The following is a 17,338-nucleotide window of genomic DNA, read 5'->3' as shown; positions in this document are numbered from 1 at the left end:
ACTGCTTTGAGCAACTCCCATAGCCTTAGGTAGGTACGATTCCCCACCCTAGATTTCATCTAGTAAGAACTTAATGGATACAGTACACACACACCCATTCCCTGCCCCTGCCCTAGCTGCAAGCCAAGGCTAGATTTAACTAAACTACTTAGAAAGCACTAACCCGTTACTGCTTTAATTTCCTTAAAGTTAGAAAACAAAAGCTAGTGTTTAGGGTCCCAGGGTGGAGTTTTTAAAAATAATTCACAGTATTTCAAACTTTAGAATTTTTATTGAATCTTCAATCATGTAAGGCACATTAGTGCTAAACAAAGTTTAAGAGGGTAGGGGGTTTCAAATATAAAAACGTAAATGAGTAATTTTCACCTTTTCCCTCCAACCCTTTTCCCCCCTCCGTTTATTGTCCTCAGTTGTTCTCTCTGTTTGAGGGCGCAGGAGCCGGCATACCCCAAGAAGGAAAATTGGCAAAATAAGAAGGCAGCGGAGGACCAAATATCGGGGGTGGAGCAAAAGCAATAGGCATAGCAAGAAATGGACTGAAACTCGGAGGAGGTCGAGGAGATATAAAGCAATGAGCAGTAGGACGAGAAGGTAAACCGGGAGTGCTGGAAGACAAGGGGAGAGACCTTGGCCAATTTTCCACGGGGTGCCGCGGGCCTCCCTGTGGGAAAGAAACATGAGCCAGCCTTTCCTTGCTAGCCATTCTTGTATTTCCTAGAGGCAGCTCCATCATTACCCCTGATCTAATTGTGGGGATATGTGGGGGGGCTCTTATTTGTGGACCCCTGGGTGGAAAGAACCCCTGACCTCGTGGCAAAGCCATGTATAACCTTGCATTATTGCCACCTCTCTCGGTGCCCCCACTGCTGACCCTTGCCCCCCCTATCATCAGTGCGGGAGGGCTGCCAGAGAATTCCTGGGACACATTAATAGAATCCTGTCCCCTAAGCCTCCAGCCTGCCAGCCCCTCCGAGCTATTTACTTCTGCTGTTGCTAGGGACTCTTCCGCAACAGCAGGTGGTGGCCCATAGGGGTGTTTGTGAGCTCTGGAACTGTCGACAGGAATGCAGGCTCCTGCGGTCTCGGAGGGGCGCTCCAGCTGCTCTCTCGCCAGGTCAGTCAGCACATTGAGGGGAGGTCTCAGCAGGACGCGATGGTGGCCCCAAGGCTCCACATCGTCTTTCGGCAAGGAACTGGAACACTGGAGAGACACGTCGTCGGGGTGCGGCTCCCGGATCCCACACTCATTTGCAACAACTCCACTGGGTGAAGGGGCGTGCCCACCAAGGCTTGCAAAAAATAGAAATAAATAAAGTAGAAATAAGTAATTCAACAAATATGGAAATGCAGGGACATGAGATTATCTGAAATATGTGATTGGTTAAACTCGCAGGAATATACCAGGGGAAAGGGAGAGACCTATTTCCTCCCTCGTGCAGTCTCCAAGCACTTTTTTCGCCCACTTTCACAGTACCAGGTGGCTTTTTTAAACAGACTTCCCCATTCCCCTTTACGACTTTCTTGTGGCTCCACCCTAGTCCCCATTTCTCCACCTCCTCAAGGCAGCAAGAAAGAGAAGACCCAGAAAGCCCAGAGAGCTTCCTTAAAGGTTGCGTGTGCATGCTTGCGATAGAAAACAGCATCTCTTTCCAGTCCCAGTAGGACCTATGATCCACTAAAGCACAGCATTCAGATTCTGGCAGGAGTGTTCTGAAAAGCCTTGTGAAGAAAGACTTTTTTTCCTCTATAGAGCTAAAAAGAAAGGCTATTTGTGTGAACAAACACTCCAGTTTGTTTTTGAAGCATCATTAAACATTTGCACCAAGTTTTGTTAAAATTTTCTTTCTTTCAACCCGTACCACACTCTAGAGAACAAATTTCCTCAAGTTTAACCCCAACTATTTAGACTAAGGATTTGCACTTTTGTTGCAAAATTACATTTAAAAATTGCTGCCCTTAAATCCAGTATTTTTAGTACCGGAGTTTGTGTCCTGCAAGGTTTTTGTCTGTGATCCTCTCCTGCACTCCCTCCAGCCCACTCATCCCTGTCCAGGTTACACAGAAAAACAATCCAAACTGCCTTTTGCCTTCAAAATTAAACAGGTCTACTGAGTTCCGTACTTACACATTTTCAATACAAGCCATGGAGAAAGTTGATCAGGAAAACCTTTGTGAGATAATGTAGAAAACCAGCTGAAAGCCCACGTAGGCCAGCTCAGTCTGGAGAGAGGACTTGTGCTTCTGCTTTAGAGCAGCTTGGCTACTCGAATGAAGCCAGGGACCAACTGCTTCTTTCTAGATTTGGAGTTCTCTTTCTGAGGTTACCAGTTGCTAGGGAAGGGAGGGAGAAAAGGACTTAGGAGGGGGAGGGGATAAATCTGTGACACTCCTTTGAAGCTTAATGTAGGAATCCTTTTTGCATAGTAGTAGATGGACGGTAAGGGCTTTAGGTAAATTAACCCTGTTGCAGGCCAGATGGAAACACAAATCATTTCAAGATTTTAGAATGATCATGGAAGCATGGTACTTTATTAAGAGTTATTTTTGAATTTTCGGTTAGGAAAGGTAGTTACCATACCTCTTCCTTGAGTTTGGAAATGCAAATTTTGAGTACTGTACCATGTGTAGTCTTGTAATTTAAAATTCCAGTTTTGAAGATGCATACTTCATGAATAGAAATTTGTGGGATTAAATAGATTTTCAATCTGAGTCTCTCTTGTGAAGATGAAACAAAAATAGCGTTATAGAAAAATCACCCTAAAAATCATATTGGCTTTTGTTTTTTAACCCCTCAATTTGTGTTTTTTTTTCTACCTTCTAGTTTATTGGCTCTGTATGTTGGTGTTTGTGTGTGCATCTGTATGTGTGTGTGTGCTATATACATATTTCCTGTAATAGAGCTCTGTAAATATACATTTCTTTTCTTATAACAGAGCTTGGTAAACTCTACAAGTGGGAGGGGAATAAAAGGCATAACAGGTATCATAAATGTATGAATATTAGCTCAGATTTCACCTTGTAACTTCTTTGCATAAGACACTTTCTATTCTTCCAGGCTAAATTTCATCCTCCTCCTCCACTTTAAACAAGTATATTCCCCAGATTTTATTTTCTGCCATTGGTATACAAATTGATTACTCTAAAATTTCAATGGTCATCCCCTCATCTAAGACTACTAATCTTGCTCTAGGATAAAGCCATAAACTTGGCTCACTTCCTTAAATTTACCTGAGATTTGTGCTTTTTTGACTATAACTTAAAGACCTTAAAATATTTTTTATTCTCAATACCAGAATATGCTGTCATATTTCAACAGTTATATATTTTTTTCTTAAAGAAAGATAATAGACTTAAATACCATGAGTTTCAATTTATATATGGAATGTGTGTGTATGTGTGTGTACATGTATGTGTGCAGTGGAAATGTATAAAATTCTAATGCAAAGGAATGGTGAGTGCTAAGAAGCAACACAATTCATGATAGAAATAACCTTTTGTGTCTCTAAATCCACATCTTCCTGACAAGGTGCCTTGTCCCTGTCGGTACTCTACTGAGGTTTTTTTGTTTTGTTTTGTTTTGGTTTTTTTTTTGTAATCTCATTGCAAGATGAAAGCAGCATGTTTCCAACACTTCTCCCAGAAGAATGTTTACTTGCCTAGCATAGTTCACTATTAAGAAATTTCTTGATCCCCAACTTCTTTTATATTCTCCTCTAGTTTATTATTTCCTTGTCCTTTTATATAAGAAAACTTTTATTAGCAATATAACTGTGGTGGAGCATTAAAGCTTTCTTAACACATGCTATGTCAGAGGAATGAATCAACTTGGATGCCTAATAGGTGGTGAGTTATATTTACATAGTTTACACATTTTTTCCTGAATAATGGCAAGGAAACCCCAGGAAACCCTTTTATACTTATCAAACTATTGCAATCATAGGCTGGTTTACCGAGAAATGCTGTTTAGTAAAAATATCTTAACTGGATTACATAAGAGTGAAGTGTAATATAGACACCAAATAGCTGGGCACAGTGACAAAGCTGTTGGTACCAGAGAATTTTCCAAAACCATTAATAGGGGACCGCCTGGCTGGCTCAGTGGTTTAGTACTGCCTTCAGCCCAGGATGTGATCCTGGGGTTCTGGGATCGAGTCCCACGTCAGGCTCCCTGCATGGAGCCTGCTTTTCCCTCTGGCTGTGTCTCTGCCTCTCTCTGTGTGTCTCTCCTGAATAAATAGGATCTTAAAAAAAAACATAATAGGCATTATAAATTTATGGATACTAGCTCAGATGTTGCCTTGTAACTTGTTAGCTTTTGTGCAATGAGTGCTTATTGAATGCCTACTCGACTGATATTTAGTTCAGTGTGTATTATATCAAAAAGTTAAATATGCAATTAATGGAGACTTCAAGGAATATTCAAACTTTCTGGGGAGACAAAATAACATCTATAAAAGATGTTTTATACCAAAGAATGGTATAAAAAGAATAAACAGACAACTCACTGCATGGTGTAAATGAATACCGCAATTGAAATTCAGAAGAAGAATTATAATTTCAAGTTAAAGTACCTGTGAAATATTTTATGTGGAAGAATCAATGTGATGTACATGGCAAAGAAGGAGATGGTATCCTGTGTCAAGAACAGGTATAGAGGTAGGAATGAAGGAAATATTTTGGAATCTTTAAGTTCAGATTTTTTTAAAATTTTTTTTTAATTTATTTTTTATTGGTGTTCAATTTACTAACATACAGAATAACCCCCCGGGCACGGGGGGTTATTCTGTAAATTCAGATTTTTAATCCTTTCTAGAGCTCATATTTGACAGAAATGGAACTATAAAGAATCAATTGCAGATAATAAGATCAGCAAGATAATTAGTCAAGTTGTACGAATCAAGTAATATTTGAAGGCATTCACATATTTTAAAGGGAAAACTAGAATAATCTCAAAACGTAACCTTTAAGAAAAAGCAGTTGGGCTACCTCAATTATTTATTGAGCTCCGAAAATGAAGTAGTAAAATGTGTACCTTTTTTGTTTGAATGACTGCTTTGGGCAGGGAAAATAGGTAATGGAAGTTGAGGATTTCCCAAAATGTAGCTTAGTTGTGAAAGCAGCTAAGCTATAAATGCCTTTCATTACCCATGGCCTCTTATTTCATGAGACCAGCTCCAGATATTACATATCTCTCAAAAGTTTTTGAAGACTTCATTGAAATGCTAAGTAAGGACCATAGAAGGATATATTTACTTTTGCACAACAATTACAAGGTCATTAAAAATGTGGTTGTACTGCCAAAATCATGTTGTTGGGTTTTTTTTCAAAGAAATTTTGCAGATGTGTACGTGTACAAACAAAGTTTCATTTAAAATGCATCCTTTCTCTTTTGCTTAGAAGAAGAATCCAGGGAATAGAGACATAAGAATAGCTTTCTCTGTTTCCATCAGGGTAATCAGGAAGTGATGAGGAGATTATCATGCTGATCATTGGGGGACTGTTGTCAAAAGATTCCATCCATTAACTCACTTTCAAAATATAATGTAGCTATTCTTGTGGAAAGTTCTGCAAGTTTAAGATATCAAAAAGTACTTCTCAAAGACAGACCAGATATTTTTAAGAGTCTGTTGCTATTTAATTCAGTGTATTAAAAAAAATGAGACTAATGAAAGCATGATATTATCCCAGAATGGGTCAGACAACATTTTTCAGTTGCACAGCTATAGGCAGTACTCCTATCCTCTCTGCGACAGCTGTCCTGCAAACTCTGTGTGGTAAGTGATGAGGATGAACAGGTGAGAGTATGGTTATTTCACCACCAGCACATGTAAAAACAACTAGCAATATATGCCTCACTGTTGGACCTGTTTGTATGAAATTGAAAAGGTTGTCATTGCTTTTCTAAAGTTCTTTGCTGCGGACTTTTAAACATTTTTTTAAAATTTCAAATCAAGTATTTATGGCAGTTCCTCCGAAACAGGTTATTTGTTTGTATAAATCAAAAGCTATCAGTTCCTTGATCATTTATCTCTCATTTTTTCTAGATCTCCTGAAAGTGAAAACTGGAAATTAAGTAGCAGTGGAGCAAACCAGATGAGAAAAAAGAAAGATGGAAAAGGAAACAGAGGTATTTTTTTTAATCACTTACTCTGTACTAGACAAATATATTTTGTCTCATTTAATATTCACAGAATACTTTTAAGGCAGTTCCTATTATTATTACAACTATTTTATAGATGGTCATAAAGAGAGTTGGAGAAGTTAAGTATATTTTTTCTGAGGCCCCACAGCTAGTAAGTGGCAGACAATATTCAGATACAGTAAGTCTGACACCAAAGCCCATATTTTTTCCATTTGCCCACATGGCTTCCTAATTGTAGCTCTAGGTGAATCACATAAGTGGCTCAGATCAAAATATGTGTCCCAGATCTGAATTTAATTTAATTCATGGATTCACTGATTCATCTTAAGGTAGTTCTGCAATAAAGAAATCATCCCAGCTGCAAAGCATCCCAGAATGCCTCCCTATGTAGGGATGCAGCAGGTGAAGATTAGGCATTTGGTGGTACTACTGCAAGAAGGTAAGGACTAAAATCCCTGTCATAGAACAACTGGGGTTGTTGACAGAAAAAATAAATTAGTCATTAAAAAGCACTATTACTAAAACACTAATTTTAATATATGCCCGATATTACCAATATTAAGCTTAAATTAATATTGAACTCCTGAGCTTCAGATATGCCTCATATTTTTTCCATGGCACTAAGATGAAACTGAACCCATAATTGTGGTTAGGTCATGCACCTTGCAGCATTGGAGCAACTGGAAGAACTTAGAGTTAACTGTGTGTGTGTGTGTGTGTGTGCACGCGCACGCGTGAAAGAGAGAGAGAGAGAGAGGATGTGTTGGGTTGAAATGAGTAGGGTTAAGTAGTCCAAGTAAGCTATTAATGATAACTCTAGAGAATATCTTTCTGAATTAGAAAGATGTGTTAATTGAAAAATAAAAGCACTATATGTTCACATTGGTATATATTATTATAAATTAAGATAGAAACATGTACTAATAAGTAAAACAAGGAAAGTTAATGAAAAATATTACTTAACAGTAGCCCATTAGACCATAAATCTATAATGATGACATATACATATATGTATATTCCCCATGTTAGAATTAATTGGTAAGCAAAGGAATGAAGGCATACTTAACTTCTTGAGTATTTGGTTTGAAAAACAAAAACTATTTTAGATTAGTTTCTTCTTGCTTGTAATTAAGACATTGTAAATTCATGTTGAAAATATTTTATCAAACTTTATTAAAATGAGTCATATGTGCCAAGTTGTTAAGAGCTTTGGTTCTGGAATCAGAGGAACAATGACCTGCATTAAAGTCTCAGCTTCATTACTCAACTAAGTTTGTGACCTTGGACAGATTTTTTTAACTTCTCTGAAGCTCACTCTCTTCATTTGTAAAGTAGGATTACAGAGAGAATTATAATAAATCGTGAAAAGTAACTGTTATATACTAGGTGATTAAAATATAGTCCCTTGCCTTGTACATATTAGACTTAGTTTTTCTATATGTAAAATGGGGATGATGATACCTCTATTAACCAGTTTCAGGGCAGTTGAGAAATTGAAATATGATAATTATGTGAAACTGCTTTGCAATCTGTAAATCACTTTACATATATTAGGCTAATGTAACCCTGGGTGATATTTTCAGAGGCAAGAGGACTTTAGGGCACATTTTAAATAGCACTGTGTGGGTGGTCACCTATTCCACCTACACCTAAGGCCGTTTTTCATTTCCTGAATCATTAAGGTGGGAAGGATTAGCTACACTATTTTAAAAGCTGCATGATGTAAATACTTTAAACTTTTCAATTGATGCTACATAAATCTCACCCATTGTTGTATTTAATTCAGTAACTGTGTTAGAATAAAAAGTCTGCATTTTTGTATTTGACTATATATTTAATTGGGCTTCAGAATCTTGTGTTTCACAGCAGGGAATCTTGTATCACTGAAAGCTCCTGTGATGATTAGAATGAAAAGCCTGAAAAAGGTTGCTTTGGCTTCCTGATAGTGAAGATTTGATTGATTCTCCGAATGATTCCTACTTTAAAGAAAAAATAATAATTTTCTCATCTCAGTTGCCCCCCACCCTATATCCCTCTCAAGTGGTCAAATAAATAGGCTGCTGAAGAAAATGTAACATTTTTATAGACTGACTGTAATTCGGTGTTCAAGAAAATCTGTTCATGAAGCTCATAATTAAAATAATAATAATGATTATGATAATAATGAAGCCCATCCAAACCACTCTTAATTCTTGCCTGAATTATGCTGTATGCCTATGTTGTTTTGCTTGTTCAGAGGTCCTGAATAATCACAAGTGCTATAGAGTCATCTATTTGCTTTATTTTTGCAATGTTTCAGATTTTGCGCTTTTCATTTTTTATATTATGAATTGATATGTATGTTTATTTAGGGGAAAAATTCATCAGAAGAAAATATCAGACTGTGGACCTGGCAATGGGAAAGTGCTTCTTGGAAGATTATTATCAGATAACAGGAATCTTACTCAGATATTGAAGTCTCAACAGCCCTAGAGTAATATCTGAACCAAAGTGATGAACGCTTCTAGAGGCTCTGGGTCATTCTGTATATAGGTAAACCAGAACAAGTGGTGCTGTGGGCTATTGTGCTATTTCTGGTAACCTATACTTCTATTTATGTCTGTGGTTCCCAAATTTTACTGAGTAACAAATTCATTTGGGGATCTTATTAAAATAAAGGATTCCTGGGCTCCATCTCCAAGAATCTTACTTAATTGATCTGTAGTGGGATCCAGTTATCTGTAGGTGAAATATTTACTAATTCTGATGTGGTCTTCAGTTCACAACAGAGAAATACTGGCTATATGTTCTAATGGCTTTGAAGCCTAGCCTTCTGGGGATGAACCCAGCCTTCTAGTGGATACTCTTATTCTCTAGGTCTAACCTATGGACCAGATATTGGAGCACTAAAACATAAAATCTTTTTGACCATAACCAATGTCTCCAGTTCTTTTTGTTCCATAAATGATTACTTTTGAACAGATGTGTTGAATAGTTCATCAAGAGCAGCAATTCAGAAAGTGTGGTCTGGATAAAACTAGGGCTGTCAAGATCCTTTTGGGAAGCCCACAAGATCAAAATATTTTCACTATTATATGAAGACGTTATTTGCTTTTTTCACTCCCTCAAGAGTATATAGTGGCTTGCTTTCAGAGGCTATATGATATGAAATGTCACTGCTTTGATAACTAATGCATATATGCTTCTATATTCTTGCGTGTTCAAATTTTCTGTTTTAATTTCTAATATGATAAATATTGATAGATATAACCTTCCCAAACAAAAAATCATTGTAGAGATTTGAATAATTTTTTAAGAGTGTAAAATGGCCCACGGGGCACCTGACTGGCTCAGTCAGTAGAGCCTGAGACTTTTAATCTTGAGGTTGTGGGTTCAAGCCCCACACTAGGTGTAGAGGTAATTCATTTAAAAAAAAAAATCTGTTTTAAAAAAGGAGTGTAAAGTGGTCCTGAAGCTAGCATCCATCTTTTAGTTCAGATGAAAGAATAAACACCAGAGGTCATATTGGACCAGTTTGGAAGCTAAAAGAATGCAACCCCACTAGCTTACAAGTAGTTAATCAGCACTACCCTAAAGATAAAATTATTAGATGTACTTAATTAAATCCATAACATAAAGATATTTTTCAGATAGCAAGTCTCTTGAAATGGAAAAGACCTCCAGGGAACCAAATGAAGCAGCACCAGAACACTTGCTAGAATGACTTCATGGGACTCCAATTAGTGGCATCCACCTACTCAGGAGACTCCTACCCCAAATTTTGCCCTTAAAAAATCCTCACTTACAAGCCATCAAAGAGTTTGAAACTTTTGAGCATTCTCCCCGCCCCCCCCCCCCCCCCCCCGTCCCCAGCCCCCCTAATTCCCTTGGGGGCACCACACAAATAAATAGCCTATCTTTTTTTCACTGCAAAAGCTCAATATCAATTATTATTTGCTTACTGTGCATCAGGTGGGTGAATTCTTGTTTGGATCAGTTATAGCATCAGATCGAAGAGTTTTAAAATTTATGTTTTATTTAACCAAGCATAATTTTAAACATGCATCATTTAATCTGAATTGATGAAATTGCTCCCAATCTCAAGGAGATTTCAAGCCTTGTTAAAATACTCAGATTCTTAATTTTCCATCCTTTTATAAATCCTTAAGATAGGAATGAGTAGTACAATACAAGTCAACAATTATTGACTTATTGGATGTCTCCTGTATTATCAATGCTATGTAAGCCACTACATATGAGATAAAAACACATTTTGGCTTAAGTAACTTACATTCATTTGGGAAAATAAAAATAAATCATATTAAATAAATGTCCAATTGTAGAATTTTTACATTATTTTCCTTAAAAGTAATCAAAAGCAAAGATGAGTGGAAGCTAAGCAATCTAATCACAGAGGATTTCTCAGGAGAGGTAAAACTGCAGCCCTACTTCAAAAGATGAAAAGGATTTGAATAGGAAAAAACAGTTCTCTAATTAAATCTTTTTTTTTTACATTTATTTATTTATTTATTCATGATAGAGAGAGAGAGAGAGAGAGGGAGGCAGAGACACAGGCAGAGGGAGAAGCAGGCCCCATGCAAGGAGCCTGACGTGGGACTCGATCCTGGGACTCCAGGATCAGGCCCTGGGACAAAGGCAGGTGCCAAACCTCTAAGCCACCCAGGGATCCCCTCTCTAATTAAATCTTTTCCTAAAAACTAGTACAAATAGACTTTAAGGGGATTTTAGTATTCATTCTGAATCTTTCTATATCGTTTGATACTTTTAGTTACCATCAGTTTACTAAACAATAACATTATTTTTATTTATTTTTATTTTTTAAAAAATATTTTATTTATTTATTCATGAGAGACAAAGAGAGAGGCAGAGACATAGGCAGAGGGAGGAGAGGCAGGTTCCATGCAGGAGCCTGATGCGGGACTCCATCTCAAAACTCTAGGATCATGACTTGAGCCAAAGGCAGATGCTCAACTGCTTGAGCCACCCAGGTGTCCCAATAACATTATTTTTAAACAACACAAAATATATTATCAGAGATCTAAAATAATAACTAGACTATTTGAGCCTAAAACATGCTAAAACACGCTAAAACACTTGCCTCAGTGTCTTAGAAATTAAAAGAAACTATTTTTTTCCCGTGGAATTAAATCAAATAGTTATCACAGACTTTTTTTTTCCATCTTTGGCCTTTGACCAGAACCACATAGAAAATTGTTACCAGGGCAGCCCGGGTGGCTCAGCAGTTGAGCGCCACCTTCAGACCAGGGTGTGATCTTGGAGACCCCAAATCAAGTCCCACATGGGGCTCCCTGCATGAAGCCTGCTTCTCCTTCCACCTGTCTCTCTCTCTCTCTCTCTCTCTCTCTGTGTGTCTCTCATGAATAAGTAAATAAAAAATCTTAAAAAAAAAAGAAAATTGTTACCAAAGTCTGGATTCAAAATCAGATATTCCCTTTGTTTTTACTCTATGTAGCTACCTCATTTTTACACACCACTGGGTAAATTAGCTTATTTTTTGACCCTGTTTTATGTATTTTTAACTGGTCAGATTATTTTGGACTGAAGGCATGTGGTGAGGTTCAAGCATTCTCTAGGGAGCTCTCTAGAGAGCTCCAGCTAACATTATATATGGAGTGTCCAGTTGCGAGATTGCTTGCTCCCAGAGTTCTAAAATGGCTATTGGGAACTTTTCCAACTGCTCCAGAGAAAGAACCAATGTCTTTTCTTTATTCAGTGCTGACAATGGCTTGCAATTTGTTTTAAAATCTCCTCATGATGACCCCTTTCTACTATATCAGCAGTAAATGAAAGCAGTAGTTCTTGTTTTTGCTAAAATCATCAGACTTTATTATTATACTGTAGAAAAAAGTCACCTTTATTATCACATTTGAGACCTTTAAGCTCTGTTGTGAAGGTCCCTGAAAAACTTTCCCAAGGGTCTCTGGGTATCCAGTTGAAAGAAGACCATTTGTATGTTTACAGTGCATTATATTGCACAATTGTTTGGCTTCTATAAGATTAAAAAAAAAAAGAAAAAAATTGGTTTCTTTCCCTTTCCATGCTGTATTTCCAAGAAAATTTCACCATGTTTTCATTGGACTTGAGAAAACAGCAGTAGAAAAAAAGTTTTAATTATGCAAATATAAAAATCATCAAAAGAGGGGTGCACACCAGATAGATTTGATGAAAACTCAGCCTCCTTCTCAATATTTACTGCATGTCACCAAATTAAATTTCAGATTATATTTAGTAAGAGGATTACAACATTTAAACAAATAATAACTTTATGCAGCAAGACCTAATTATATTTGTTTAGTCTTGTGCTGTGGATCACTCACAGGAAACAGATTTGGAATTGCCAATATAAAGTTCTTAGTATTCATTATTTACACACCCTTGTAGGGGCTCAGAACCAATTGCCCTAAAATGTGCCATTTCAGCTTGCAGATTATTTCAAGCTGAAAACATCAAGGCCAAAAAGATTTAGGAAGAAACTGACTTTCCCACAAACTGCTTAAAATAATTTAGATTAAAAAAAAAAGAATTTAGATCAAGGACTAAATGCTCCAGGAAGAGTGCTATCACTATAGATAAATACATTATAAGAAGAAGTAAGGGTGGCAGGCAGGAATTTAGCAAAATATGTTTGTTAAAATTCCTCTCTATGCCCCATTGTCTCTGTGTAGCCCAGAAAACATTTGTTTGCCAAAAACTTATTCTTTTTTTTTGCCTTCCTGTGGATTGCTTTCCTTCCCTTTGAGGTCTCAGACCCTTTCTTACTTCTCCTTAGTTCAGAATGACTATACCTACCTCTTTGTACCTTTGAAATCTCTAATGTTTATGTGGATTCCCCATACATACATAGTGCAATTAAATTTGATTTTCTCCTGTTAATCTGTCTCATGTTAATTTAACTCATACATATCAGCCAGAAGACTCTTAAAGAGTATAGGAAAAGTTATCCTCTTCTACATCTTATTAATTGCTAACAGAAGTTACATTTTATTTTTTTAGGTTTGCTTGTTTATTTGTTTATTTATTTGATCTCTACACCCAGTGAGGGGCTTGAACTCATAACCCAGAGATTAAAAGTCACAGGCTCTTCCAACTGAGCTAGCCAGGAGCCTCCAGAAGCTGCATTTTAGATTCCCCTACCTTCTAAATCCAAGCTGAGGGATACCTGGCTGGCTCAGCAGTTGAGCAGTTGAGTTTGGCCCAGGGCGTGATCCTGGACTCCCAGTATTGAGTCCCACATAGGGCTCCCTGAATGGAGTCTACTTTTCTCTTTGTCTCTCTCTGTATGTCTCTCATGAATAAATAAATAAAGTGTTTTAAAAAATAAATCCAAACTAAGGTATGATACAATTACAAAATCATTTTCCTCCATGGCTTAGGTGAATTCATAGTTGATGCTACTCAATGTTCTGTTATTAAAAAAAATACAGTACAAAATTAACTTAGAGATTTTGAAATGTAATATGGCTTAAATATAAATTCATTTCATGGCAGCATACCAGAATATACTACTATGTAATAAGAAATTGTAGTAAAAGGAAAATTGATGCTATACAGTCTTTAAAACTTAAAGGTGTTAAGAGAACTTATTAACCAAATGTGACATTATATTTTTACCTGTGAATTTAATATATGCATTAATATAACCATAAACAAATTCCATATATCTGTCAAACATTTAACGGGTCCAAATCTTAAGTACCTCACTATTGGTTGGTTTGTTTTTAGACATACTAAAACATTTTATCTAAACTTTACAATCCAGGGACACCTTGGGTGCTCAGCCTTCGAGCATCTGCCTTTGGCTCAGGGCATGATCCTGGGATCTGGGATTGAGTCCCACATTGGGCTCCCATGGGGAGCCTACTTCTCTCTCTATGTCTCTGCCTCTGTGTGTGTGTGTGTTTCTCATGAATAAATAAATAAAATCTTAAAAAAATAGTTTACGATCCAGAAGCAGTGACGGCAAAGAAAAATTTATAAACATCTATTGTTTAGAAAGTTAAACAATACTAAAAAAGATTATGCCAAGATTATTACCGAAGTGAACAATAAGCATCTTAAGAAATCTTTGTGGTAGAAGTCTCGGTGTCCATTGAAAGATGATAGATAAAGAAGATGTGGTTTATGTATACAATGGAATATTACTCAGCCATTAGAAACGATGAATACCCACCATTTGCTTCAACGTGGATGGAACTGGAGGGTATTATGCTGAGTAAAGTAAGTCAATCGGAGAAGGACAAACATTATATGGTCTCATTCATTCGGGGAATATAAAAAAATAGTGAAAGGGAATACAAGGGAAAGGAGAGAAAATGAGTGGGAAATATCAGAGAGGGTGACCACACATGAGAGACTCCTAACTCTGGGAAACAAACAAGGGGTAGTGGAAGGGGAGGTGGGCAGGGGAGATGGGGTGACTGGGTGATGGGCACTGAGGGGGGCACTTGATGGGATGAGCAATGGGTGTTATACTATATGTTGGCAAACTGAACTCCAATTAAAAATATAAAGAAAAATAAAAAAATAAAAAAAAGAAATCTTTGTGGAAAAAAACAAAAATCAATCAATCAATCAATCAATCAATCTTTGGGGAATATGAACTAATGTAAGGTATACCATTAATAGGGCTATAACCAAATTCTTGAGAGTTGTAAACCATGCTGATAAAGACCTTCCAAGCTTGTAAGGGAGCAAAAATGTATAGCAATTTTTGCTAAAAACTTACTTTTAACTTGTCTCTGAAATTACCCATATCTCATGCATATCTATTGAAAATTAGTTTGAAAATCATTCCACTGATCTCTTAAATAGCTCATACTACTTTAAGTACAAGTGAATTAAATGAACTACTGAGGTTAAAGGGAATACTCGGTAAAAAGCTTTTGCCTCTTTCCAATCCTTCTGCTCTAGACATGCACCCATATTTTGCTCTTTGATATGTAAGATCAGATAGGACCTAAAAAACAGTGAGAGAAGATGGTAAAAAGAAATACAGAGAAAAGTAGGCCTTATGCAAAGACAAAATGTCAAATGCCTAATTCTTCCCAAGATTTTGAAGGAGGCAAAGCATAAATATCTGGTCAGGAGTTAACAAGCCAAGTTCCACAAATGTTTATCCTGTTGTTTATTTTCTTATTGTTGTTGTTGCCAGTGTTCTGGAATTTAAACTCTGAAAAAGCTACTGAATCAAACAAAGGGAGAATGGACAACTGCTAGAAGGTCAAAACTGATGATAAGTACTATTGCTAGCAAGCCCTCTTACTCAACTATAGACACCCCCCCAGTCAAAACCAGAAATAGACAAGATTGCTTAACTCATACTCTAACTAAAACCCATCATGCTTGTTTCTTACTGCATCTTCTTGAGGCTTTGGTGAAGGTGTTTTACAATAACCTGGAACGTCCCAACAGCCAGAGCAGAATAACCCTGATAGCAACAGAATGCCTAGAAGACCACACTTACATATCCCCTTCCCACATACCAACCCCAACCCATAATTATGTGCTCTTTGTCTGCTCTTTTGCAGGTACCCCCCCCCCCAATCTCTTTATAAGACACTAGGTGTCCATCTAGTAGATGGAGAAGTCACTTGTTAAGTCTTGAGCCTTCCACCTCCCCTCACTGCTGGCACCTGAAACAAATTTCTCCTTTCTTTTTACTGAACCGACTTTTCTGGAGTTATTGGCCTCTTTTGTGACAAGTTTATCCAAATTTGTTCTGCAATATTGTTAGCAAACCCAACTAGGAGCTATGCTTTTGATTTGTCCAGTCCCCTTGGGATGGAGCAGTTGGCTACAGCAGCACACGAGGGCTCAGCATTTGTTTCCTGATGCTCAGCATTTGTTTCCTGAGTTAGTGGCTGTGATAGATCTCTTGGTAACACCAGAGAGAAATTAATTTACAATCACCTATATTTTTCCTCCCCATTTCTGACCTAATTACTTTTGTTTATAATGGAATTCCATCTAATACTATGGAGTTCGGTTTTACTAATTGTGAATTTGGGATGTGACTTTTGATAAAATTTAGTGTTTACAAAAACCTTTAAAAATTTATTTATTTATTTATTTGAGAGATAGGGAAAATATGAGCCGGGGAGAGGCAGAGTAAGAAGGTGAAGCAGATTCCCCACTGAGCTTAGAGCCCCACTCCAGGGATGGAGCTGAGCTGAAGTCCATGGCTTAACCAACTAAGCCATGCAGGTGCTCCCAAAACCATCTTTAATGCTACTTTTCAATTCTTCCCTCTTTTAAAGAGGCAAGTAGAAAATAAAAGCACACATAACTAAATAACCAGAATCATAGGAAATGGCAATTGTAATTAATACTCTAGTGAACTAACGATAAAAGGAGAAATGTTCTAATTTATCTAGGTAGGAAGCGACTAAAAGTTTCCCTTAGTATATCTTTGAATATAACAGTTAGTAGTAATGGCTCAAGAATTACAGGTGTGAAAAAAAAAAAAAAAGAATTACCGGTGTGACCTTGGATAAGTTATTTACTTTCCCCTAACTTTAGTTTCTTCACCTGTAAAATAAAAATAATAATATTGCAATCTTATAGGGTTGTTATGAGAATTAAATAAAATAGTGCAATGAAAACACTTAGCACTATTGCCTGGTAAATAGTCATTATTCAATAAGCTTATTACATCACTTAGGCAGAAATTTCCCAGATTTATAATATAGCTTTTGGAAATACTAAAATGTTCACTCTTGTAATTATCACCCTGTGCTTCCAAAATAGGCATCCCTCTGTATTTGATCTCTAGTTATCTGTACTCCCCCTATGAAAACTCACAAAACAAATAATTGGATAGCTAGGTCTACCTGAAATTAAATATTCTCTTACCTTGGTTAATATATGTACCCTAGTTGGCATGGAAATGCTTATTGTCAGAGGGAGGGTCTTTCTTGGTAATTCATAAGTGTTTCCAGAGTTGTCAGATTTGAAAAGCTGAAGTAAAGAAAATTTCTTGGTTGGAGGTATGCTTACACGTGGTATCGTTGCAAATTGATTTATACTCATCAAATATTTATTGAGGACAGCCTATGAGCCAGGCATTTTTCCTAGTACTGTATGGAGGAGCAAGAATTCCTGCTCCATCAAAGATCCTTCTAACTGGACTAGAAATCAAATTGACATGAGACACATTAACAGGAGTTCATACAAGGA

The 17,338-nt window shown here is 36.9% G+C and overlaps 1 protein-coding gene across 1 annotated transcript; it reads right to left on the bottom strand.

Moving 5' to 3' along the window:
• Positions 1–251: 251 nt before the first annotated feature.
• On the bottom strand, positions 252–2,354 carry PRR32 (proline rich 32). Its single transcript, XM_025431871.3, has 2 exons — positions 2,126–2,354; positions 252–1,289 (listed from the first exon to the last, which is right to left on the bottom strand). The coding sequence occupies exons 1-2, from the start codon at positions 2,143–2,145 to the stop codon at positions 407–409; spliced, it is 903 nt and encodes a 300-aa protein (XP_025287656.1). The 5' UTR covers positions 2,146–2,354; the 3' UTR covers positions 252–406.
• Positions 2,355–17,338: the final 14,984 nt, after the last annotated feature.

Source organism: Canis lupus, chromosome X (genome assembly GCF_003254725.2).
Source record: "Canis lupus dingo isolate Sandy chromosome X, ASM325472v2, whole genome shotgun sequence".
NCBI lineage: Eukaryota > Metazoa > Chordata > Mammalia > Carnivora > Canidae > Canis > Canis lupus.
This window is presented reverse-complemented; position numbering and strand designations above follow the sequence as displayed.